The sequence below is a fragment of the Ovis canadensis genome, chromosome 3, assembly GCF_042477335.2.
Source record: "Ovis canadensis isolate MfBH-ARS-UI-01 breed Bighorn chromosome 3, ARS-UI_OviCan_v2, whole genome shotgun sequence".
Lineage (NCBI taxonomy): Eukaryota > Metazoa > Chordata > Mammalia > Artiodactyla > Bovidae > Ovis > Ovis canadensis.
In genome coordinates, this window is record NC_091247.1 from 162727720 (window position 1) to 162753886 (window position 26167).

The window sequence follows — 26167 nt, forward strand, 5'->3', positions numbered from 1 at the left end:
CAGCTGCACCGTGTCCTCTGCAGCTCTCTCGTATATTGTGCTGATATTTCGTTGTTTTGACTTCAGATGTTCTCCTGTGGCCCCCTTCACCCCTCACTCTGTGGTGTGTTTGTGCTCAGCCTCAGCAGCAGACTCAGGAGAGCCCTCCTGTCTTACTGCCACGTGACACGTTCTCTCCCTTTGTTGCCAAACCAGGCAGCCCCTGTCAGGTAGAAACTGTAGAATGAAATGGGAGAGAGGAGAAGCAGCCCTTTCCCTCCAGAGAAAATGTTTCTTCTTCTCCCTGAGCACCAGTCTTGAGATAAAGCAACCTTACACGTGATTTCATGCCTGGGGCAAGATGGTGCTTGAAGGATGATGGTGAGCTCTGAAGTGTCCCCCAACCTGGCTGAGATTGGAGCTGGGGCACAAAACCCTTTCCTAACAACTCGGTGCCTGGAGTTGTGTTTAGTTGATCAGCTTATAAGGAAAGATCTCCACAGGTGGCTTCATTTTTACCTAAACACCGTTTGTGACTTTATTTCAGTACTGCGTCTCCTGTACATGAAGGAACCCCATTCTAGAGGTTAGCTGCAGTCTCCAGTTATTGCCAATGGCATCTGATCAGTGTGCCCTTCAATAGTCCTCGCAGACAGCTCTTTTACAGGGGAGATGTTGCATTCACTAGGGAAGCTGGCAAAGATAAGTCGGGTGGAGGACGCTGGGCTCTTGGCCACAGTGTTAGAAGAAATGGTCTAAGGGGTTCTCCTTAAGCTTCCTGCTCAAGTGGAAACAGCCTTCCCGCAGCACATGGATGATGGCAAGGACCTGATGAAACTGAGGTTCTGTGAGGAGGCCCTGTGTAGGCCTCCCACATGGAGAAAGAGTGAGGTTAAGTCTCACACCGCTCCTGGAGCCTGGGGATCCTAAGCCAGGAAATTCACCTAAAGTGTGTTCTAGAACTAAAATGAGTTCTAGAACTGGAGGAACCCATCGTGTGCCCCAGTAAAGGCACATTTTAAAATCACTGTTGATACCCTAGGGCACACAGTAAACAACCCTACTGAAGAGAAGCCTCTATCTTACCTTTAAACCTAGCATGAGAAAGGATAACAGAGCCTTCCCTCTATCCTCACCCGCCCCAAAGAAAACCTAATAGGGCAGGTTGAGAGAAACTTTAAACATTTACAAATAGAACCATAAGGTAAAGAAGAGGTGGATTTGTAAAAGAACAAAATGGAAATTTGCAGTGGTGAAAAATAGGTGATTGAAATAAAGGAACTCACTGAGTAGACTGAATAGTAAACTGCTAAAGTATGAATTAGTGAATTTAAAGATATTACCGAGCTTACTGGTAGTTCAGTTGGTGATGCAAATTTCTGTATGTATAAATGAATGATGGCAAAAATTAATTTAAAATAGCAGTTTTTATAATGCTGCTGCTGCTGCTAAGTCACTTCAGTCGTGTCCAACTCTCTGTGACCCCATAGATGGCAGCCCACCAGGCTCCCCCGTCCCTGGGATTCTCCAGGCAAGAACACTGGAGTAGGTTGCCATTGCCTTCTCCAATACATGAAAGTGAAAAGTGAAAGTCAAGTTGCTCAGTCGTGTCCGACTCTTCGCCACCCCATGGACTGCACCTACCAGGCTCCTCTGCCCATGGGATTTTCCAGGCAAGAGTATAAGTAGGCTTAATTTGGGGAGAAGGCAATGGCAACCCACTCCAGTACTCTTGCCTGGAAAATCCCATGGACAGAGGAGTCTGGTAGGCTGCAGTCCATGGGATCTCTAAGAGTCTGACACGACTGAACGACTTCACTTTCACTTTTCACTTTCATGCACTGGAGAAGGAAATGGCAAGCCACTCCAATGTTCTTGCTTGGAGAACCCCAGGGCTGGGGGAACCTGGTAGGCTGCTGTCTACAGGGTCACACAGAGTCGGACACGACTAAAGCAACTTAGCAGCAGCAGCAGGCTTAATTTGATCTTAGTAAAGGTGAGGTTTTAATTAGCTTTCTACCAATGATGAAATACAACTAAAATACTACAAAATTTAGAAGTCCTACAGTGCCTTGTGGATTTTCTCATCAACAAGAATCAGGGAGAGAAGGTAGCATAGAAAATGACTATGATTTCTTGCCTACTGGGGACAGCAGTATAGCTGAGGATGACAGATGGGGAAGTGCTGCCTTGGCAGAGAAACTAAGGTAACATTTATTGACTCCTGAAGAGTCTCTTCCAGGATCTACCAAGGAATGTGAGGGCTGTGCCATGTGTCATGGAAGCCCAGACACAACAGGAGAACTTGGGAGTGTGCAGTGGTGCAGGAGCCCCCGGCCGGCCTACCCTCACCCCTACCCCAGGAAACTTGGGAGTGTGCAGTGGTGCAGGAGCCCCCCGCCGGCCTACCCTCACCCCTACCCCAGGAAACTTGGGAGTGTGCAGTGGTGCAGGAGCCCCCGGCCGGCCTACCCTCACCCCTACCCCAGGAAACTTGGGAGTGTGCAGTGGTGCAGGAGCCCCCGGCCGGCCTACCCTCACCCCTACCCCAGGAAACTTGGGAGTGTGCAGTGGTGCAGGAGCCCCCGGCCGGCCTACCCTCACCCCTACCCCAGGAAACTTGGGAGTGTGCAGTGGTGCAGGAGCCCCCCGCCAACCTACCGTCACCCCTACCCCAGGAAACTTGGGAGTATGCAGTGGTATAGGAGCCCCCCGCCAACCTACCGTCACCCTTACCCCAGAAAGAGGAGAATTCAAGAAGAAAGGCATGCGGTGTGAAGGATAAAGAAAATGGTCACAAGTGTAGTATCTGTGCTGAAGAAGGGTCAACTGGAATGAGTTTGGAGAATTTTAGGAGGTCAGATTGTGAGGGTACTAGACATACTGGCAAGAGATTAAGGAAGAAAAGGGGAAGAAATTGAGGAAGCAAAAATGGATTTCTCTACCAAGATTTCACCTAAAGGAGGACAGAATGAATGATAAAGAGAAATGCAGGCTCAAAGGAAGTTTTCTTAGCATGGGCAGTAAGCAGCTTTGAGAATAAAACTTTAACCTTCTAGAGTCTTTAATAAATAAAGTGTCTAATAAAACTTTAATTTTCTAGAACCCCTTACCCAGGGTTCCTGGGTAACCATCTTTTCTAGGTGACCTAATGCTGCTTTTTAAAATACCAAAAACTAATTTTGACCCTTTTTTCAATACCCCAAATCTCCAGCAATAGCAATATCAGGATAGCCTCTTGCCTTTAACTACAGATGGTACTCTTATGTGACTTAAATGAAACAAAGTAGGCACTTTTTTGATTTTAGCTTTTTATTGAAGTGTAGATGATTTACAATATTGCATTAGTTTTAGTTTTAAGTGTACAGCAGTGATTCAGTTATACATATATCCACTTTCTTAGATTCTTTTATATATACATATGTAAATTTTAAATATATATATTTTTTTCAGACTCTATTCCATTATAGGTTATTCTAAGCTATTGAATATATATAGTCCCTTGTTTATCTATTTTATACAAAGTAGTGTGTATCTGTTAATCTGATACTTCTAATTTATCCCCTCACCTGTTTTCCCTTTAGTAAGTTTGTTTTCTATGTCTGTTTCTGTTTTATAAATAGATTCATTTATATTTTATTTTTAGATTCTACATGTAAGTCATTTAATTTTTTTTTCCTCTGACTTCACTTAGAATGATATCCCCTAGGTTCATCCATGTTGCCACAATGGCAATATTTTATTCTTTGCTATGGTAGTCTATTGTATATATCAATATATATACACATCTTCTTTATCCATGCATCTGTTGATGGGCACTTGGGTTATTTCCATGTCTGGGCTATTGTAAGTAGTGCTGCTATGATCACTGGGATGCATGTATCTTTTCAAACTAGAGTTTTCATCTCTGCGTATATGCCCGGGAGTGGGATTGCTGGGTCATATGGTAGGCCTTTTTTTTTTTTGAAGAACTGTTCTCCATAGTGGCTATACCAGTTTGCTTTCCCACAAGCACAATGTAGGCAGATTCCCCTTTTTCCACACCCTCTCCAGCATTTATTATTTGTAGACTTTCTGATGGTGGCCAGCTTTCTAAATTTGAAAGGCTAAGGTCTAGACCCTGGGCAATCACCAGGATAATAAACATCACCTGATGTTGCTGGTAGCCTTTCCCTGTGAGGTTGTATTCAGACATACAATTTAATATAAAACCAAGAATAACCTGGGGTGAGCATCTGAGAGCGCCTGTGAACACAGTATTTAAGTGGCAGTATGTGGATAGGGGAACATTTATTAGGCTCTTTAGCCAAAGGCCTTGTTGGAGTCCTTTCTGTTTACTTTCTGATCTCAGTAGGAAGAGGACCCTCAGAGAGGGCCTACTGGTGGCATCTGCCCTCAGGCATAACTTAAGAGCCTTCTACCTCAAAACTAATCATTCTAACAATATGAGTACAAGAGGGCATATCTCCCACTCACCTACCACCCATTCTCTAGGAGGAAAGTCATTTTGTATTAATATTAAAAAAAAATAGCCTCTCTCTGCCACCTGTAGTATGTGCCGCACTTCTCTCCATTACCTAGTTTGGGCAGACTTGAGTCTCAAAGATCCTACAGCCTGGAATCTTAACTATCCTGAGATCATCTGCTACAAACTTTGTTCTTAAGTAATGTAATGGCAGGACTAGACTCTGGTCTCTTCTAACATGAGTCAGGCTGATCCGTAAGGGCTCTTAACAGAAGAAATACAGGAGGCTTCTGGTGTTCTGATTTCTACAACTCACAGTTCTCAAGGCCAGGCTGAGTGGCATTCCAGCAGGGAAAGGCCATAGTGACATTCGGGTGGCCTGCTAGTCAAGGTCCGTGGGCTGGCTTCCAAGAGGCCTTCCTTACAGAGTGACACTTATTATCTTGGTGATGTACCAGAGTCTGGCTTTGTTTCTCAAGTTCAGAAACTGGTTTAATCAACATACAAAGAACAGACTCATTATCAGGGTTGGGCTCACCTTAACCAAGCTCTCATGACTGACCTGCAAACTTCAGAAATGCCAGTTGATGTTTAAATGGAAAAACAGGACTGGTGTTCTTCAAGCACCAATGTCAGGCTCATTCTTTTTCTGGCAGCATGCCTACATGGGGAGGCAGATCGTAGTTAGAAGGTTATACCGTGAACACGAAATCAGAATAAAGGTAAACTCTGTGCTGTATGGCAGAGGCTGTTTGGGCACATCCTCACTAAACGTGGCCCTACCAGTGGAACTAATTTCTTGGCCGTCTGTTGGCTAAGACTCTCCACCTCAGTCGGTATTTGGACAGACACCTGCCAATGTTTTCTTCTCTTTGTTTTAGGCCTCAAGGCTCATCCAGGATACATACACCCAAATCACCTCCCACATCAGTCTTTCTCTAGATTTGAATACTTGTCATCCATTTATCATAGGCATTCTTCTTCTGTGTGTTTATGGTTAAATCTCAGTGAGCAATCTTATTTTCAAACCCTTGGGGACCCCTCACTGTACTTACAATGGTGACCGGAAGAACATGGCATACTGACAGAGGCAGATGGGACAGATGGCCCACACCAAGGCTTCTCTGCCTGGCGCCGGTAAAACCGTCCCACCTTTGCTAGGTTCCTTCTTACTCGTGCTAGCATATTTTTCTTTAAATCAACTCGCTTTTTAAAAACAAATTAAAAAGGAAATTTGCCCTACCAGAAATGGAAAATGACCATCCTTTGGCCTAAAAGCAATGTGGCTCTAAAATAAAACATTGGAAACAAAACCTGTTTTTCCCATGTACTTCTTTAGCTGGAGACTGCCATAGAAAGCTCTGAGCCTGAGCAGATGTGTGTTAAAGGTACACCAGCACTAAACTGGGACTCTCTCACTGACAACAAAATTCTCAGAAGAGAACTGAGCCGCAGAACAGTTTAGGTTATTTATTGTAAGTCCGGCTACCACCTAAATAGTAACCTCACATGAGGCACCCCGCATTTGGGGAAAAGATGGCCTTGGCTTTTGGCTGCTTTGTTGTTCTTTAGTCACTAAGTCATGTCCAACTCTTTTGTGACCCCATGGCCTGTAGCTCATCAGTCCATAGGATCTCCCAGGCAAGATTACTGGAGTGGGTTGCCATTTCCTTATCCAAAGAATCTTCCTGGCCTGGGGATCAAACCCACGTCTCCTGCATTGCAGGTGGATTCTTTTCCAGCATGTTTGCTAAGTCACTTCAGTCATGTCTGACTCTTTGCAATCCCATGGACTGTAGTCCAGTAGGCTCCTCTGTCCATGGGATTCTGTAGACAAGAATGCTGGGATGGGCTGCCAGGCCTTCCCCCAGGGGATCTTCCCGACCCAGGGAGACTGTCCACACAGCCTGTAGTAATGCCTCCTTCCCAGCCTCTCCCGAATGCCAGTTCTGCCTGATATCACACTGACCATGTCATCCGTGCTTCTCCCTGCACAGGTACACGCTGGCAGCTCAGGACCTGGTGATGCGTGCCCGCGGTGTCCTGAAGGATAGAGGATGGCGGATATCCAATGACCGACTGGGCTCAGGAGACGACATTTCTGTATACGTCATTCCTTTAATACACGGAAACAAACTGTCATGAAAACAGCCCAGGGTTTTGGAAGGACAGGAGGGTTGAAAGCTGGGATGCCTCTGGGCAGGGCTGGGCTGGGGAGTGCCCCAGCACAGTTCCAAGTGATGCCACCCCTTCCCAGCCCAGGTGGGGAGCTTGCTGCTGAAAGGCCTCTGGCTGAGCTTCAGGAGGACCCTTGGGTTTCAGTTTCCTCTTTAGAAACAGGTCTGGATACACGAAAGAGCAAAACATAAAGGCTGCTACTGAGTGTTGTGTTTCTTTTGGTTCCTTTCGTAGGCCTCCTAGGTGGCCAGGGCCAACTCGGGGGCACCTACATCATATTTATTTTATCTGCAGTAGCTGGGGCAGCCACTTTCGGGTGGTCACTGGCAGAAGACTCTTCAGCCCACCCAGCTGCCAACCTCTCTACGGGTTAACAGTGCTGCATTGGAGTGCTGGGGATCACACCTCAGAAGATGGACGCGCCCATCTTCTCGTAAGCCTGAGATGTCTTTCAGGGAACACTATCTGTGTGTCTGTGTCTCTTTATTCTTTTTTGGTAATGGTGGGGTGCGGCAGGGATGTTTTTCTGATAGTCCTTGAATCTTAATTGTTTCCCTTCCATAGAACAGACCTGGGACTTTCCAGGCCCCTGCTGAGGAATCTGTGTGTCCAAGTCTGGCTCGGACCGTCCCCACATCCTGTAGCCCACACCACCCAGACAGCCATCTGGAGCTGTGCCCTGGCTGACAGAGTTCAATCTTTGTTATGTAACAGTTTGTTCCTGAGTTGGTTTTTCTCACCAAATCAATGTGCTTTCATGAAAATATGAGTATTTCTTTGGACCAGTGGTTCCTCTGTCATCTTCATGGGTCCCCCGGTATGGTTTTCGGTTTCCCTCTGAGAGCCTGGGTGTTCGTTTCTGGATTGGTTGGCCCTCTCCCAACCCGCTGTGCCATAAGGATATACACGGAGCAGTGTTGAATCGAGTGGTGTAGGCGTTCCTTGTATCAATCAGTTCAGCACACCTCATTGGGGGATCATTCCTCCACCTAGATCCAGGTTCTGAGGGTGGGGGCTGTCCCCAAGCCCACTTCAAATAATGTGTTAAGGATCAAGAGCAGCAGTCTTATTAGCTTCACCATCATATTTGGGCAAGACCCACTCAGAATGGCCATGTAATAAAAGTGCATTTGAATCGGGTTGACTGGTCCTTGTCAGGCTGTGTGCCCTGTTCCTTCTCCATGGAAGCGTGTCCCAGCTCCCCAGGTACTGAGACCTCTTCTCTCTCCCTCCACCTGTAGGTGTCCCTCACAAGAGCAGTGCTGGACAGATCAGATCTCCCTGCTGCTTCTCTGCCAGGAGGACTCGCAAAACAGAGTTCTAGGAATCACTTCTATCTCTTAGGCAGATGGCTTCTCGGTATGGGTCCAGTCACCAAGTCTTCTTCCTGTAGACCATAGACCTCCTGTGGTAGCATCACCATCTTGGCTACTTTTTGTAATAAAAACATGTTCCCCCCTACACCATTAAAGAAAAAAAGTCATTGCTGTGATTCCCCCAGAAGGCTAGAGAGTCAGCGCAGCACACTTCTGTGTGTTCAAATCCCTTCCCCAGAACAGGAAGATAGTTTCCCCAAAGGGAAAGATAACTTTCCTCTGGGATAATCACCTGCATTTACATTCCTAGAATGTAAATATTCTCTGAGGAATGGCCTGGAGCCTTCCTACTTAGAAATGTGTTCACGCCACAGTGTGGAAACAATGCCTGGTCTTGTGGGTGAAGTGTGGTGGGAATTTACCCACCAGGTGTTTGCCAAAACGTTGCCTGGGAAGAACTGGACCGACTATTCCTTTGTCAGGAGTCATCTTCATCTCATGGCTTCCATCCTCCTTCAGTAAACCTTAGCCGCCCCCAGGGACAGCTTTATGGGGAGAAGTCCGTGGTAGACAGCCTGCTGCTCTCGGGAAATGTGCAGGCATCCTGCAGCAGAGTGGTCCACTTTCTGTTGCTGCGCCGACTGTCAAAACCACGTACAAATTCGGAAACTTGAGAAAGTTCTCCATGGAGGACTCTGAGCCACCTTCTTTGGAAAGCTGTCCTCACAAGCTGTCACCTCTCCCCTGTGTTCCCACTGCCCTTCATTTATTCCCTGTGCTGCTGTTTTATTCAAGGCACTAGAGTCAGGAGTTTGGATGTGCATTATCGTATAGATGTCACAACAACGTTCCACTCCACTCTCCATTTCGTTTCCTGCCAAGGCATGTCTGGCAAAAATCTCTGGAACCTCCTTGTTCAATTTATCCTAAAGTCTTGAGCATTTAGTCCCACTAGATTTAGTTAGAAAGGTATCTAGCAATTCTGTTTATAAGCCCCCCTTGGATGGAAGGATCTTGGTAGCAAGCTGATGCCATGTGTCTGTTTGGGGTAGGAGGGAAACCACAAGAGATGAATCAGATGTGGGAAAAACATGATTTGTTAATGCCTGTGGCAGGTCTGCCCAGCATGGATGCTCTGTAAGTTGAGCTTCCTCCATTTCAGCCTTATTTTTCACCCAGGCTCTGGATCATCCCATCCCCGGGTACTAACTGTGTCTACAAATCATTTGGCCCTTGGAGCATTCCTGGAAAGGTCAAATGGCAACACCAAATTCTGCAGAACATATTTATACATGGTTCTCTTATCTTGCCTGTCTTGTGTATCAATCCTGTTTGCTTGCCCTGGTGGCCTCAGAGAAAGTCTTGCTTAATGAAAAGCTTTTGATTTCCTGGTTGTCTTTATGGCTGTCTGGAGGGTCGGTGGGGTGGCCACTTTCTTTCATGAAAGGCTGTCTCAGTTCTGAATCTCCGTGTTGGGCTGGCCTCTGCTCTTCTGAACATTTGGTGACACTCTTCCTTAAAGACCACCAACTTACGCTCCATCCACACTGCTGTTTTGTCAGGCAACAGCGAAACTTGTATTCTCCCTACACCAAAATCAGAGCAGTGCAAGCAGCCTTAAGACTGGAGGGCATGTTCTCCTGTGGCTGTGCCTGCCTAAAGGCTCTTCTTAGTGAGGGAGCAGAGAAGCGAAAACTGGACGAGGCCAAGTAATCCTCTAATGGGACAAAGCCCCCAAAGTGGGGATTTATTATCTTCCACTGTTTACAGCTTTGTGGAATTGGGGCTATTTAATTTTTTTTAATCCCTAGCAGTTTACCCTGTAACATGGGGCTGCATGAAATCAGCTGTGCTTTTTTTTTTTTTTTTTAATTCTTCTCAGTGTTCATTTACTCCTTGGAAAGAATCACAGCTGTCAGTAGATACTGGTAGACAGAGATGAGAGTCCCAGATCTAGAGTTGGCCTCAGATGTTGGCCACTCCGGCAGGGTTTTCAGTTTACCAAGAGCACTAATGTAGAAACTTGGGGAAAAAAAAAAAAACAAAAAAAAACAAAAAACCACCTCCCACATCTTTACGACTCTGGTCTAACCTCCTCGCTCATCTGCCAATCAACTTTATTTCAAAGGTCAGTGGTTTTCTTTCCACCACCATCTGAGGATCTTACCTTCCCTTAAATGACCCGGTAGCTCCAGTTTTCAGACTGAACATGTTAAGCTTTAATGAGATTCTATTTTTGGTGTTCATGCTACTGGGACACATGGGAAAAAGCAGTGAGAGTCACTGTCTATGCAAAAAATCCACCAGGCTGACTCTAGAAGGTAGCAGATCTAAGATGACAGTGAAACAGTATCTGGCCACCTGACAGAATTTTACATTAGGAATGTGGATTTTTGAGGACTTTGAATTGCAGAGACAGGTCGCAGCCTGCACTCCCTAGACCCCCCCATCTCCCCCCCAGCACACTTCGGTCCCGTGTGGGTGATGTAGCTTATGTGTGTACACTGGGATTTTTCAAAGAACACTACATGAGCAGCCCCACTTGCCTCTTCTGTAAGCACCAAGGTGGCCCTTTGTGATCTGAGTGCCAGACTAGGGAAGTGCTGCTCTTTCTAACCCACGATGTGATTTGTGTAAATAGCTTTAATTTTGCCTTGGTGTCTTAGATGAAGTTTTGTTTCTGTAGCGACCAGGTAGACAGAGACCAAATGAGGCTGTAAATGTGATGTTTTCTACTGTGATGTACTTGAAGGAGAATCTCGTGTCCTCCAATTTCCCATAGTATTATGTGTTTGGGGAGTCCTGAGGTTACTCTTTGATTCCTATTTTGCCTCCATTTTCTTTGTTTCTTCTGGAAACCCAGGGAGGCCCCCAGTGGAGATCATTTGTAAGGAATGTATCATGGTCTGGGTTTCCAAGAATATACCCTACGTACAGAGAAATAAGAATCTGCCTGAAAATGGTTTTGGCACCATGTAACCTTTATGCTTTGTGATTGTGAAACCTTGACTTTTGTAACCCAAAAATGAAGCCTGTTTAGTAAAGGGGATCTATTTTGTGTGTTTTGAAACTTAGGTGCAATGTTCCCTGGAAAAAGCTAAAGAAATGTATATGCTCAATGCCGTTTTAAAATAAAATACTATATATATATATGTATATAGGATACCTTTAGCAAAATTTTGTGTGTCACTTCTTTCAATTCACTAAGAAGTTTCTTCATATCAGGTAATGGAATGAGATGAGAGGGTCATGGCCTCATGGGGAATTGTCAACTGAATAGACTCAAAAGAAGATCAGATGGGAATGGATGCCAACACTGTAGGTCTTCACAGGAAATCAGTAGTCAAGACTATATATTTCACCAGTGCCTCTGAACTACCATGGATATTGCTCCCAAGAACTACTCCAAACAGGTAATTCTTTTTTTTTTTTCAATTGAGGTATAACTGACAAGCAACAATGTATTAGTTTCAGGTGTACAACTTAGTGATTTGATGTGTACATATTGTGAAATGAGCACAGTAAGTATAGTGAATATCTGTTACCATGCGGTGCTGTGCTTAGTCGCTCAGTCGTGTCCGACTCCGCAACCCATGGACTGTAGCCCACCAGGCTTGGGGATTCTCCAGGCAAGAATACTAGAGTGGCTTGTCATGCCCTCCTCCACGGGCTCTTCCCAACCCAGGGATCGAACCCAGGTCTCCCACATTGTAGGTGGATTCTTCACCACCTGAGCCACCAGGGAAGCCCAAGAAGACTGGAGAGGGTAGCCTATCCCTTCTCCAGGGGATTTTTCCGACAGGAATCAAACCGGGGTCTCCTGCATTGCAGGCGGATTCTTTACCAACTGAGCTACCAGGGAAGCCCATCTATCACTATATAGTATTACAAACTTTTTCCTTGTGATGAAAACTGTTAAGATTTACTCTCTCAGCAGCTTTCAAATATGCAATATAGTATTATTAGCAAATAATATGCAGTTACAGTATAGGCACCATGCTGTATATTATATACCCAGGGCTTATTTATTTTATAATTATACCTATTTCACCAGCTCCCCACTCTGTGCCTTCTGCAACCATCTGTTCTCTGTATCCAGAAACTAGTTTTTTCTTAATTATTTTTTCAGAGTGCACATATAAGTGAGGTCATACAGTATTTGTCTTTCTCTTATTTCGTAAGATATAGCATAATGAATGTAATGCCCTGAAGGTCTACCCATGTTGTAACAAATGGCAAGATTTAGTTATTTTATGGCTGATTAACATTCCATTATATCTATCTATAAAAATACATACATACCACAGTTTCTTTATCCATTCATTTTTTGATGGACATTCAGGTTGTTTCCTGCAGTAAGAAATGTGACAGTGAACGTGAGGGAACATTTAAGTCTTTAAACTAGTGTTCTCATTTATCCTGGAGAAATGCCCAGAAGTAAATTGATGGGTCACATGGTCACTGTTCACTCGCTCAGCTGCTTCCAGTTCTTTACAACCCCAGGGACTCCAGCATGCCAGGCTTTCCTGTCTTTCAGAGTGTGCTCAAACTCATGTCCATTCAGTCAACGATGCCAACCGACAATCTAATCCTCTTTTGCCTCCTTCTCCTCCTGCTCTCAATCTTTCCCAGCATCAGGGTCTTTTCCAAAGATTTGACGCTTCACATCAGGTGGCCAAAGTATTAGAGCCTCATCTTTAGCATCAGACATTCCAATGAATATTCAGGGTTGATTGCCTTTAGGTTGGATCTCCTTGCAGTTCAAGGGACTCTGAAAAGTCGTCTCCAGCACCACAGTTCAAAAGCACCAAATTCTTCAGTGCTCCACCTTCTTTATGGTCCAACTCTCATACCCACCCATACATGACTACTGGAAAAACCATAGCTTTGACTAGACAGACTTTTGTTGACAAGTAATGTCTCTGGTTTTTAATACTCTGTCTAGGTTTGTCATAGCTTTTCTTCAAAGGAACAAGCATCTTTTAATATCATGGCTGCAGTCACCATCCACAGTGATTTGGAACTCAAAAAAGTAAAGTCTATCACTGTTTCCATTTTTTTCCCCCATCTGTTTGCCATAAAGTGATGAGACTGGATGCCATGATCTTAGTTTTTTGAATGTTGAGTTTTAAGTCAGCTTTTTCACTCTCCTCTTTGACCTTCATCAAAAGGCTCTTTAGTTCCTCTTTGCTTTTTGCCATTAGGGTGGTGACATCTGCATATCTGAGGTTACTGATATTTCTCCCAGCAATCTTGATTCCAGCTTGTGATTCATCCAGCCTGGTATTTTGCATGATGTACTCTGCATAGAAGTTAAATAAGCAGGGTGACAATATACAGCCTTGATATACTCCTTTCCCAATTTTGAACCAGTCCATTGTTCCATGTTCAGTTCTAACTGTTGCTTCCTGACCTGCATACAGGTTTCTCAGGAGACAGGTAAGATGATCTGGTATTCCCATCTCTTTAAGAATTTTCCACAGTTTGTTGTGATCCACACAGTCAGAGGCTTTAGCCTAGTCAGTGAAGCAGATGTTTTTCTGGAATTCTCTTGCTTTTTCTGTGATCCAGCAGATGATGGCAATTTGATCTTCTGATTCCTCTGCCTTTTCTAAATCCAGCTTGAAGTTCTCAGTTCATATACTGCTTAAGTCTAGCTTGAAAGATTTTGAGCATTACCTTGCTAGCATGTGAAATGAGCACAATTATGCAGCAGTTTGAACATTCTCTGGCATTTCCTTTCTTTGGGATTGGAATGAAAACTGACCTTTTCTAGTCCTGTGGCCACTGCTGAGTTTTCCAAATCTGTTGGCATATTGCACACAGCACTTTAATAGCATCGTCTTTCAGGATTTTTTTTTTAAACTAGGAACTTTTTTTTAATCAGTTACAAACTAAATTACAAATAATGTTAACAGCAAGAACACTCAAGGACAAAAGGTGGGAGAAGAGAAAAAAATTCCTAAAAAGAAAAAAAAATTTTTTAATATATATTTGCATTACAAACCCCAAGGTGCACATGGCAACAAGTCCCCACCCATTCCCACTTAAAAAACAACTATAGCCTGAAATATAATCATTCAACCTTCTTTTAAATAAATACTTTTTCCCCAATGTTCCCACTCAGTTACTGCCCTGAGTTTCAGAATTCTCAAAATGATGTCTCAACCTTAACTTTTACTCTTACGGGGTGGCCTTCAGAGGAAGATGGGACCTAGCACCTTAAGAATCTTGAAAAGAAAAATTCAAACATCTTTCACTTGCTTCCTAAGGTGAAGGTGAAGTGCAGTGCCTGTCTCAGAGCCTCCTAGACACATCTTGCCCATAGGAGGGACAGGCAAGAAGCCTAGAAGCCATCATTTCTAGTGCAGCCCCACCAGGACTGCAGAGACTGGGAGTCTTAAGTCTCCCAGATGTTAGGTGAGATGAAAACACTAAAACTAGGATATAAACCAGTTGGATCTATTTTTTTTTAACCTAATTCTTTGAAACAGGCCCCTCCATCACGTTTTTGTTTTGCTTGGTTTTCAGAGGTTCCAGATTAGCCCCCACTGCTATAAGTTGGCCTTATACAGTGGCTCCGAAGGCTTGGGGTCTCTATCATCCCAGATACAGAAAATAATAGTGGGGCTTTCAGAGACTGGGATGGCAAACATCATGTGGACGGAGGAGAAAGTCTTTTTATTTTGTTTAAAAAAAAAAAAAACACCCAGCCCTCTTAAGCAATGACTAAGAGGAGGCAGAGAGGGTAGTGGAGGCTGACTTAAGTGCATCTAATACTGAAGCGTCCTTTCAATTCCACCTACTTCTTCCCTCCACCCCATCACTCCAGAGTGGACCAGCTAAGAGGGGCAGGTGAGTGCTAAGGCAACCAGACAAGATCAGTGAGCTAAGAGCCCGGGCTGAGCCAGATCACACTTGCACTGGAGGAGAGGGTGATACTTGGGGTAGGGGCTTGAGAAGGCAGTCAGAGTCAAAGGTGAGGTACTGGCTTGGTGACATCCTGGAAGAAAGGGTGAGCCAGAGCTGCCTTGGCTGAAAGCTGCTTGTTAGGCTCGTAGTGCAGCATTTGCGATAACAAGCTCCATCCATCTTCATCTGGGGTGGCACCACTTTGCTAAAATCTTGCCTGGCCCTCTTGGGGAAACTTCACTTATAATCCAGCATAGAAGTAACTCCTGGCCAAACCACCTCATCTGGGGTCTCCAGGGAAGAAAGATCCGGAAGAGTTAGTCAATCTCAGAATCTCCAGGGAATAGGGCCTGGAGAGTCACCATCTCAGCAAAGATGCAACCAAGGCTCCAGATGTCCACAGCTGTGGAGTAGTATTTGCAGCCCAGAAGGATTTCCAGTGCTCAGTACCACAGAGTCACCACCTCGTTGGTGTAAGTACGAACAGGGACCCCCAAAAGCTCTGGCTAGTCCAAAGTCTGCTAGCTTGATGGACCCATCTGCGTTGATAAGCAGATTCTGAGGTTTGAGGTCTTGGAGCAGGACCCGATGAGAGTGGCAGAAAGCTAGGCCCTGGAGCAGCTGAACAAGTAGCTCTTTATGAGGGGAAGAGGAATGCCAGTGAGCACAGAGGCATCCATGAATTTCTTGAGATCCTGGTGCAGAAACTCAAAAACCAGGTAGAGCTTGTTTTCTGTGTGAATGACATCCAGCAGTTTGACAATATTAGGGTGATTAAGTTTCTTAAGCCGAGAGATCTCCCATATGGCAGTACTGGGTACACACACCCTCTGTCTCAGTGTCCAGGCGGATTCTTTTAAGTGCCACCACTTCTCCCATCAACTTGTTTTTGGCTTTGTACACCACTCTGTACATGCCCTCTCTGATATTTTTCCACTTTGGAAGTTCTCATGAAGCCTAGCAAGTCGGGTCAGCCTGGCCCTGGAGCGGGGGCCTGGAAACCCTGCAGAAAAGGGCACCCAGCTCTTGGGGGCCGAGGAGGGAAACAGGGCCCAGCAACACAACGGGAGATAGGGATGGATCACAGTGTATCTCTCGCTCTTGTCAATTTATCCAACTTGAAACAATATTGCGACCTCTGCCCCTCCTCCCCCAACCCAGTTCCCTCCTTTAAGGATTTTAATGGTAGTTCTGTTTAATTTTCTGAGGAACTTCCATATTGTTTGCCATAGTGGCGCCATCAATTTACGTTCCCAACAACTTTTTTCTCCATATCCTTATCCTAATAACACTTATTGAGGTCTTATTGATAATAGCCTTTCTGAGAGGTGTGAGTGGATATATCATGGTTTTGATTGGCATTTCCCTGATTATTAGTGATGTTGAACCTCTTGGCATGTGTCTGTTGGCCATCTGTATGTAGTCATCTTCAGAAAAATGTATATTCAGATTTTCTGTCCATTTTTTTAAACTGATTTTAAGCTGTATGAGTTCTTTATATATTTTGAATATTAACCATTTATCAGATAAATGCCTACAATGTGCAAATATTTTCTCCCATTCAGCACTTTTTCATTTTGTCGATGGTTTCCTTTGCTGTGTAGAGGCATTCTAGTTCGATGTATGGTCACTCTTGTTTATTTTTCCCCAGGTGCCAAATCCAAAAAACGCTTGTCATGGCCAATGTCAAGGAACTCACCACCTGTGTTTTCTTCTAGGAGCCTTGTGGTTTCAGGTCTTATGTTCAAGTCTTTGTTTATGGTGTAAGTAATCACTCGGTTTCATTCTTTGGCATATGGTTGTCCAGTTTTCAGTATATCATTTGTTGAAGAGAGTGTCCTTTCCCCAATGTGTATTCTTGGCTTCTCTGTTATGTAACTGACCCTATATGCATGAGTTTATTTCTGAGCTCTCTATGCTGTTCCACTGGGCTGTGTATCCGTTATCAAGCAATGTTATAGTTGTATCAGGGAACATGATGCTTATAGCCTGTTCTTCTTTCTCAATATTGCTTTGCCTATGTAGGGTTTTTGTGGTTCCATGTAAATTTTAGAACTGTTTGTCCTATTTCTGTGCAAAATGCCATTGGAATTTTAAGAGATTGCATTCAATCTGTAGGTGCTTTAGGTAGTATAGACATTTTAACAATATTCTTCCAGTCCATCAGCACAGTATATCTTTCCATTTATTTGTGTCTTAACTTGCTTTCATCAATGTCTTACAGTTTTCAGTGTACAGGTGTTTCACCTGCCTGGTTAAATTTATTCCTAGAAATTTTATTCTCTTTGATGCAATTGTAAATGGGATTTTTCCTTTAGTTTCTCTTTCTGATAATTTGTTATTAGTGTATAGAAATGGAACATATTTCAGTTAACTAATTTTGTATCTTGCAACTTAGTGAATTTATTTTTTAGGAAGTCTTTAGGTTTTTTAACATATACTGTCATGTCATTTGCAAATAGTGACAGTTTTACTTCTTTCTAATTTGGATGCCTTTTCTTTCTCTTGCATTCTAATACCGTGTTTAATAAAAGTGACAAGAGTAAGCATGCTCATCTTGTTTCTAATCTTAAGTTTTCAGCTTTTCATCTCTGAGTGTGGTGTTAGCTATGGACTTGTTATATATGGTCTCTACTGTGTTCAGGTGAATTCATGTTGTTGAGTTTTTATCATAAATGAATGTTAGAAATTTGTCACATACTTTTTCTGCATCTATTGAGATGATAATATAATTTTTATCTTTCATTTTGTTACTGTGGTGTGTCACCTTGTTTTGAAGATAAACCATCCTTGCAGCCTTGGAATAAATCCCACTTAATCATGATGTATGGTCCTTTTAATATATGGTTGAATTTGGTTTACTAATATTTTGTTGAGGATTTCTTCATCTATGGTTACCAGGGATACTGGCCTTTAATTTTCTTTCCTTGTGATGTCCTAATATGATTTTGGTATTGTATTAATTCATCTTTGAAAGTTGGTTAGAATTCACCAATGAAGCCACTTGATCCTTTTTGTTTTTTGGAAGGTTTTACTGATTCAGTCTCCTTACTAACAATTGGTCTGTTCACACTTCCTATTCCTCATGACTCTGCCTTAGAATGTTGTATGTTTCCAGGAATGTAGCTATTTCTTCTAGGTTGTTCAGGTTGTTGGCATGCAGTTGTTCACAGTAGTTTCATGAACCTGTGTATTTCTGTGGCATCTGTTGTGATGTCTCATTTTAATTTCTTTCAGCCCTTTCTCTTTTCCTCTTGGTAAGTCTCACTAAAGATTTGCAACCAAAAACCATCTCCTGGCTTCACGGGTATCTGCTATTGTCTTCTTAGTCTCTATTTCATTGTTTCTGCTCTGATCCTTGTTACTTCCTTCTTTTTACTAACCTTTGTTTGTTCTTTTTAATTCCTTGAGATATAGTTAGATTGTTTATTTGAGATTTTCTTGTTTCATGAGGTATACACTTGTCACTACAACCTTTCTTCTTAGAACTGCTTTTGCTTCATCTCATAGGTTTTCATACATTTTATTTCCATTTTCACTTGTCTCAAGGTTTTTATGATTTCTCTGTTGACCTATTGCTTTGTTTGGTAGCTTAATTGCCACATATTTGTGAATTTTCTGATTTTATTCTTGTAATTGATTTCTACTTTCATAGCACCATGGTGAGAAAATATGGCTGATATGATTTCAGTCTTCTTAAATTTGTTAATACTGTTTTCTGGCCTAAAACATGATCTATCCTGGAGAATGTTCCATGCACACTGGAAAAAAATGCATTTTGTGTTGCTGTTGGATGGAATGCTTTATTTCTGTTAAATCCATCTTGTCTAATTTGTCATTTAAGGGCATATGTTTGATTTTCTGCCTATGAGTGATTTCTATTGATGTAAGTGGGTTATTAAAACATGTCTGTTTCTCTCCTTAGGTATGTTAGTGTTTGCTTTGTACATTTAGGTGCTCCTCTATTATGTGCATAAACATTTACAAATGTTATATTTCCTTGTTGAATTGACCCTTTTATCCAAAGAAGTATTCTTGAGAGGGCTAGTGACTAATATCCTTGCTGAAGACAAGTAAGACTCAAGATTCCCCTCTGCCATTTAAGCATTTTAAGTAATTACAAACTGTTAGTAAAATGTAACATACTTTAGAGAAAAGTTACCTTAACAGGTGGGATAAGACATCAAAAAATGCTAACAGCTTAGTTCTAGAGTCCAGTAAGTTAAGTAACTTAGAGAATACTGACACAAAGTTAAAAATAATCAGAGTACTGATCCATAAAAGAGAGCTGAAAAGCAGACTATAGATCTAAAGCCTAGTTCAGAAGAGCTGACTAGATAAGAAATACTTATATCAAAAATGATTCGATTACAACATCCACCCAGCTCTTCTCACCTTTACTTTTACCCTAATGCTTATCACACCTCCTCCCCTCAACAGTAGAAACCCATGAAGAGAGTCCATCTTTGGATTAGATACCTTTAGATTTTTCTCTGTGGAAGATGGAGGAGTCTTAGCATTCTCTCACGAGTAGTGCTTAGCATATCAGTTTACCTCTTGAAAGCTGCAGCAGATTGTCTTCAAAGCTGGCTGCCAACTATGCCTTCTATGTCAGTGTGCAAATGTTCGTTTTCTCATCAAAATGCAGTGTTTGTATACCCATCCATTGAACTGGTCTGGCCTGTGACTTGCGTTGATTAATAGAATGCAGAAATGACATTCTGAGAATTCCAACCCTATGTCTCTAGAGGTCTGTAGCACCTGCTTTCATTCTTGGAAACCAGCCGCCCTGCAAATGTCAGACTAAATTACTGAGTGATGAGGCTACCAGGGGGAGAACCTAAGTGCTCCGAAATTGGGAGTGAGCCCATCTTTGATTCTCAAACCCCACTTGAATCACTCCAGGTGATATATAAGAGAGAGGCCCAGCCAGCTCTCAGCTTTCAAGCCATTCCAACAGAGGTCACAGACATCCCAGAGCAGAGAGGAACCATCCACACTGAGCCCTGCCCCAATTTCTGATGCACAGAAACAGGAACAAATGGTTGTGGTTTCAAGCAGCTAAGATTTGCATATTTTATTTATACAGCAACTGACAACTGAAACAAAGTACAGATAACCTGGCTCTGCAGGATTTGGGATACAGTGATTAAAATTATAAACTAAAAAAGAAAATGGCATTAAGGAAGCATATATGTAACTTGGGAAATAATCCTCTGTTTGGAACCTCGCAGAGTGAATATGGGGAAAGCAGACTTCCAGCAACAATGCAGAGACTCCACCACCACACAGTAGCCCACGTGGACAGACAGTCGTCAGACAAGAGCCCTTCAGATTCTGAGTTGCCTAGCAGTTTGTGTGTCTTTTAGACAGCAGTAACCACAGCACATATTACTGTAATCCTTTATAGTTTGACATACATACCTACTTTTTTGTTTTTAAATGCTCACGATCTTTACCGTGAAAAGGAAACAAAAGAAAAAAAACCAACAAACAAAACCTGTTTGTGGGAAAAAAGCAAAATGGGGCCGGGGGGAGGGGGGGGCGGGGGGGGGAATGTCACCTGAATGTGGAAGAGCTCACCTCCCATTTAGCATTTTGTACCTAAGGAAATAAACAAACCAAAATAATGCAGAGACTCTAACTGATGGGTATGGTGACATCATGGCAAGAGTTCGCCACACCTTGCTTTTGCTTCTTTGTGCAGCTTATAATCATTAGTACACTAGGAAAATTATGACTGTTGGGGCTATGAGTGTAGAACAGGGAAACAAAGGTCTTTAAGTCCTCACTCATGATAAGCCTATCTCATGTTGTACCATTCATGACCCTTGGGAGAATGAAATAGTTCTTTGGCTCCCAAGACTGTTGCTTACGAGTGTTAGCTTATATTTGAAGGAAAATAAAATTTTTAAATTACGAGTATGAAAATTTTTTTTTAAATTCTCAAACATTTAAAAATCCCTATCTACAAAATACTTCAAATTTGTTGCCATCCTACTTTTTTTCCTTTAATTAAACGACAGGCCAAAGAATAAATTATATATCTGAGCAATCTGTCTGCCTTTTTAATTGCTTTTTCTGTCATTAGAGCCCTGAAAAGACTGCTGCTCTCTTAGTACATTTCCCTATGTTTTTGGCCTCATATCTTCCACTTCTGATGAGATTTTTCCAGTCACCTAACCTCCTCTGGTTTACTGATTCCATCTTCATGTGACTGAGCATGAAGCAGGGAGCCGTGCACCCTGATTGCCTTGCAAGGACAAGATCTGATCGGTTTGCTGGTCCAGCGGGACAGGTCTTTGGAAAGTGTGAGTGAAGATCTGGTGGATAGCACTCTTCTGAAAGGAGCATACACATATGAGCTTTCTCTTTTATCCTTGTTTAAAATTTTAATTAACAAATCTAGTCACAAAAAAATAAAAGCAGGTTAGCTTATTCAGAAGGCACTGTTGGGAGATGGGAGTGGGGTACTGTTGACATAAGGGCGGGAAAAACGTGAAGCCACAGCCGCAAAATGTCCCGAAACAAGTCATTTCACACTCTCTAAGCACCCTGATTAAAGAGCTGTGGAACTGAGAAGAGCAGTCTCAGTAGTTCTGAATTAGACATTCCTACCTCCCTTTTGAGTTTGGTCATTGAGGAAAATAAAGTTATAATATTCTGGAGAACAGTGAAATTTCTGATCTCTGTCCTAGGTGGAAAAAAAAATTCTGATTCCTGGAAGTTCTAAACATTGAGTCAGGGGACATTTGGCCAACTTACCAATGTACAATAGAACCTGAAGGAAACAGAGTGCTTGTTTTCATACTTAGGACCACCATAAGTGCTATCATGATTAGCACTGTATGCCTTAAAATACAATGCAAATAGTCATTACAATGGGCTTCCCAGGTGGCTTAGTGGTAAAGAATCCGTCTGCTAATGGAGACACAGTTCCATCCCTGAGTCAGAAAATCTGCTGGAGAAGGAAATGGCCACCCACTCCAGTACTCTTGCCTGGAAAATCTCATGGACAGAAGGGCCTGGTAGGCTTTAACGTCAGTTAGGTCTTTCCTGGGTTTGCACATTGCCCTGCACATGTGCAAAAACTCTTATGTCTTCAATAATATGCTATAGCTTTTCAAAGCCTTCTATGGACATCTTCACTAGCTTTTCCCCTTTTTCAGTATTTTGGTCAGCTTCTTGTTAACCTCAATGGGTATGACTGCCTTAGATAGCTGTGATGTTGCCGATTGTTTTCAACTACCATCTTGGCGATAGAATTCTTTACAGAGCTGTTTACAGGTAAAGTTAAGTGCTGAGAATGCGGGCCATTCCAGAGAGTGAGATTCAAATAGTGACTATTCTCTGGGGCTGGGGATTTGGGGGGAGCTACACACGCAATCTGCTAGCCTGCTGGACCTCAGAGATACTGTAGTCACAAGGCTGTTGTTGCTCAGGGCTACCACAGGTGCAGAGAGAGCACAAAGAAACTGGTTCAGCTGAATTGCCACCTTGTTCCTATTATGATTCGGCTTTTGTTACCGAATAAACACTCCTTGGATTGTTGAAATCCTCTGGTGAGTGTCCAGAGTTCTGAAAAAGGTGATCTGGGGCAACTTTTACCAGTATTCTTTGCTTATATGGAGCAATAGATTTTCAAGTCATTATTCTGCCATTCTAGAAGCACTTCTCCAGATGAGGAAGCAAAGGTCCAGGTAGGCTAAGTAGTTGCACAAGGACCCAGAGCCAAGCAGCACTAAACACAGGATTTCAAATCCAAAATTCGACTTTACACTCAACTCCCTCCCGCTCCAACAGTTTTCTGGAACTTCTCATCAGAGAAGAAGCAGTGCTTACAAAACCTCCATCACCTACATACATGTTAGATAGCATTTTTAACAAGGCCCTTTCACACTGATCTCCAGTCTTAAGCTTTGAACTTTGTACTAATTAATCAGTATCATCACACCCACCAATATCATCATCTATAAAATGTATTTCTGCCACAGGATCTTATTTCCCTCTCCAGTTAGACTCTATTCAGCTGGAGCTCTATGCCGGCATCTCCTTAGCACTTATTATGAAGGTTTACATTGGCAAGATTTACTTTCAGAATGAAATTGAGTACCAGAGTCAAATATAAGGCCCTTACCCAAGCAGAGTAAATGGTGTGTGCTACCCCAGGGGTATTAGCCATGGTACCTGAACTTTCTATACATTTTTCAGCTCTTCATGCTTGACAATTGACAGCTGAAGAAGAGGATATACCCAGGGTCTGGAAGAACTGAACAAAATTCTGTTCAAATTCCTTTGAACAAGAAGTGTGCTTAAAACATTGTACGTTCTTGAGCACAGACCTGTAATAAAAGTAACAGTGAAATGTAAATCTTTTACCGTGGTCCCCAGCTGCACTGTTTATTACAAAATCTGAAGTGTCAGAATGGAGAGTCACCTGCAGTGGTATCAATATTATGGCTCTTGACATCTCTCTTTATGGGCTCAGTTGACCTGAAGTAAGAAAACCGTTTCCCATACTAACGGTATTTTTCAATGATCTACTTGACCTCTCCCTCTGGGCTTAGCAGTCAGAGGGGTAAGATGACATTTTTAGCAGAACAAAACCCAAAGAATTTAAGCTTAAGGGAACCCAAATCCAACAATGTGGTAGCAACATTTAATTAGTTAATACCCATCTCTTCCTGCAGGGATTTTAGTACCTGTCTGCACATTAAAATCACTGGGGAGCTTTAAAAAAAAATTCTTAAACCAATTAAATCTGAATCCCTCCAGGGAGGGACCCAGCCATCAGTATTTCTGAAATGTTCTCCAGTGATTCTAATGTGAGAACCACTGTGTAAAGACATTAAGGACATACACACACACACCCCAGAACTAGCTTTGGCCAATTTCACAAAGTATAAGACATCTACTTAAATCTGAATTCCAGATAAAGAATTTTTTAAATTATAAGCATATCCCATGCAACATTTGGAACACAATCAAAACATTATTTGCTGTTCCTCTGAAATTCAAATGACTGTCCTATAATTTTTCTGTAAAACCTACACAGCACAAAACTGAAAATTAAACAGTAGGGGCATGAATAACACTCTACCAACAGAGAAATTTCACTAGTTGGTAATTTCGTATTTAAAAAAAAAAAAGATCACCTGGAATATAACAAAACTGTGCTGGGCCAAAGCCATCCCAGGTAGTTTCCAAGTCATGGAAGAGGATGGAGGGCCACAGGAATGTTCCAGGCAGGTTTCCTTCGTGCCCATGTCAGTCTGCTAGGGCTGCCATAACAAAACACCATGGACTGGGTGGCTTCAACAGCAGAACGTATTGTCTCACAGTTCTGGAGGCTTCCAGTCCACAGTCGAGGTGTTGGCAGGGCTGGCTTCCCTGTGGCCTGGCTGGGCCTTCTTGCTGCCCTCACAGTCTTTTGCCTGTGTGTATGCGGCCAGGTCCAAATTTCCTCCTATAAGGACCCTAGTCCTACTGGATTGGGCCCCACCCGAATGACCTCATTTTATCTGAATTACCTCTTTGAAGGGGGAGTCTTGAAATACAGCCACATTCTGAGGTGGTGTGGGATTGGGTCTTTCAACAAGTGAACTGGGAGGGACACAATCCAGTCCAGAAAAGTGCCCCTCACCGGACTGTGGGGCTGGGGAGGCTGTGGGGTAGCCCAGTCAGGTCCTCCTCCCGGTGCTCTGCCACCCAGGAACAGGGAAAGGAGACTTTCTGAGGGAAATGACAGAAATTAGGGTCAGGAGGGCAGGGGAAGCACCGCTCTTTTCTGGGAAGAAAGGGGTAACAGCGATGCTATCATATGGGAGGAGGATTAGAGGACGAGAAGGAGAAAGTGTTAGAATCAGAGGAACTATGTGCAGGAGAAATGAACATACAGATATTACCCATTCTTCCCGAGGTTGAGAACACTGAGGAGTAGAAATCACCATTTCTATAGCTAAGGGGAAATTCCTAGAAACTGAACACCCCCAAAACCAAACAACACTGCTCCCTTTCCCCTGCTATTTTAGGGAGGAAAAAAAGAAACACCGGCCTCAAGTGTTAGGCTTTGCACAGGACTCGAGAGTCGGGCCGTCATTTTACCGAGCTCTCGGGCTTGGCCACCCTTTAAGAGCACAGTCCATTGTCTCCCAGCAGTTGACCTGGGCTTTACTGCTCTCTGGCATGAATTTGCGTGGTGGGAGCCCCAGATGTGCCAGGCTGCTGGCGGGTTTTCAGGATTTGCAGGCACACGTGCACACGCACCCGCCTGCTCAGGGTTTCAGGCGGCGCCAACGAAAAGAACAGCCAGGAAGTTTCCCTCCCGGGAGTAGTCACTGCCAGTCCGTCCCCGCTGGATGCGTGGGCTACACCCGGCAGGGGAAGCTTGGGCGGGTGGAAAGGGGCCTGGGGGAGGGCGGAATCTTGACCTAGGGGTTTGGATGGAGTTAATAAAGCACATCACTCTCCTGTTTCCTCACGTTCCACGTCTGCCAAGAGAGTGGCAGGAAAGGGGGCTGGGAGCCGGCTAACACTGCCAAAGGAAATCCAGTCACAAAGCCACCGAACTTTTCCAGGGTGCTGAGGCACCGAGGTTCTCGCAGCCCGGCTTCTGGCGCCTTTGTCCCCCGCCCATCGCGCGCTCTGGGCGGAAGGTCGCCGGCGAAGGCGGCTCACCCGCCCCAGATCGGCTGCCTGGCCCGGGGCCAAAGCTCGCCGCAGCCACTCGCTGCCATTCCGACGTGAGTGAAGGCTCCTTAGTAAGAGTGTAAATAAAAATCCGGGCTGAGAAATGAGTTTTCCATGCCAGCAATCACCGGCCGAACCTTGGCTGTAAATAGTCTGGCGGAGCGGCGCAGATGGAGCCCCCGCACCTGGGGGATCGCACCATCTCCGAGAAGCGCCGTGGCCACAGCTGGGCGCAGTCCAGACGCCGGTCCTCGGGAGGCCCGGGGATGCTGTAACCGCAGGTAACGCGCCGCCTCCCCTCCCCCGCGCTGGAATCATCTTAGCCTGCCTTGTCCTCCGGAGGACGGACCGCCAGGCCCCCTAATTTATGGTCATTGGTGTAATAGCTTTAACGTGATTTATCTGACCGCAGAGGAGATGGCAAACGCTTGGACGAGAACGATTGGCTGGGCAGGCTTTGTGCATTTCTGATTGGCCTTATTAATTTCCAGCGGAGCTGAGGAGCGGCCTCCTGACTGAGACAGGGAAGTCAACCTGGCAACAGCCTCTACGGAGAGTGGGTTGGAGCCTGGCAAAGGTTTAGCTTTGGCGGAAACTTAAATAATGTACTGCTTAAAAAGTCGAGGAG

The 26167-nt window shown here is 43.8% G+C and overlaps 1 protein-coding gene and 1 pseudogene across 4 annotated transcripts in view; one reads left to right on the plus strand and one right to left on the minus strand.

Moving 5' to 3' along the window:
- Window positions 1–23221, plus strand: part of PPM1H (protein phosphatase, Mg2+/Mn2+ dependent 1H) — a 309775-nt gene extending 286554 nt beyond the window's left edge. For 2 of the 4 annotated variants that reach the window (XM_069584755.1, XM_069584756.1), the window contains one exon: window positions 6442–6827. In XM_069584755.1, the coding sequence (XP_069440856.1) occupies window positions 6442–6589 (148 nt within the window). In that variant the 3' untranslated portion in view covers window positions 6590–6827. Of the gene's footprint in view, window positions 1–6441; window positions 6828–6919; window positions 7056–7186; window positions 8070–11163; window positions 11352–23061 lie in introns of those variants that run through there. The other 2 variants (XR_011255961.1, XM_069584754.1) reach the window with 2 other exon arrangements.
- On the minus strand, window positions 14856–15806 carry LOC138437447 (cyclin-dependent kinase 2 pseudogene; annotated as a pseudogene).
- Window positions 23222–26167: the final 2946 nt, after the last annotated feature.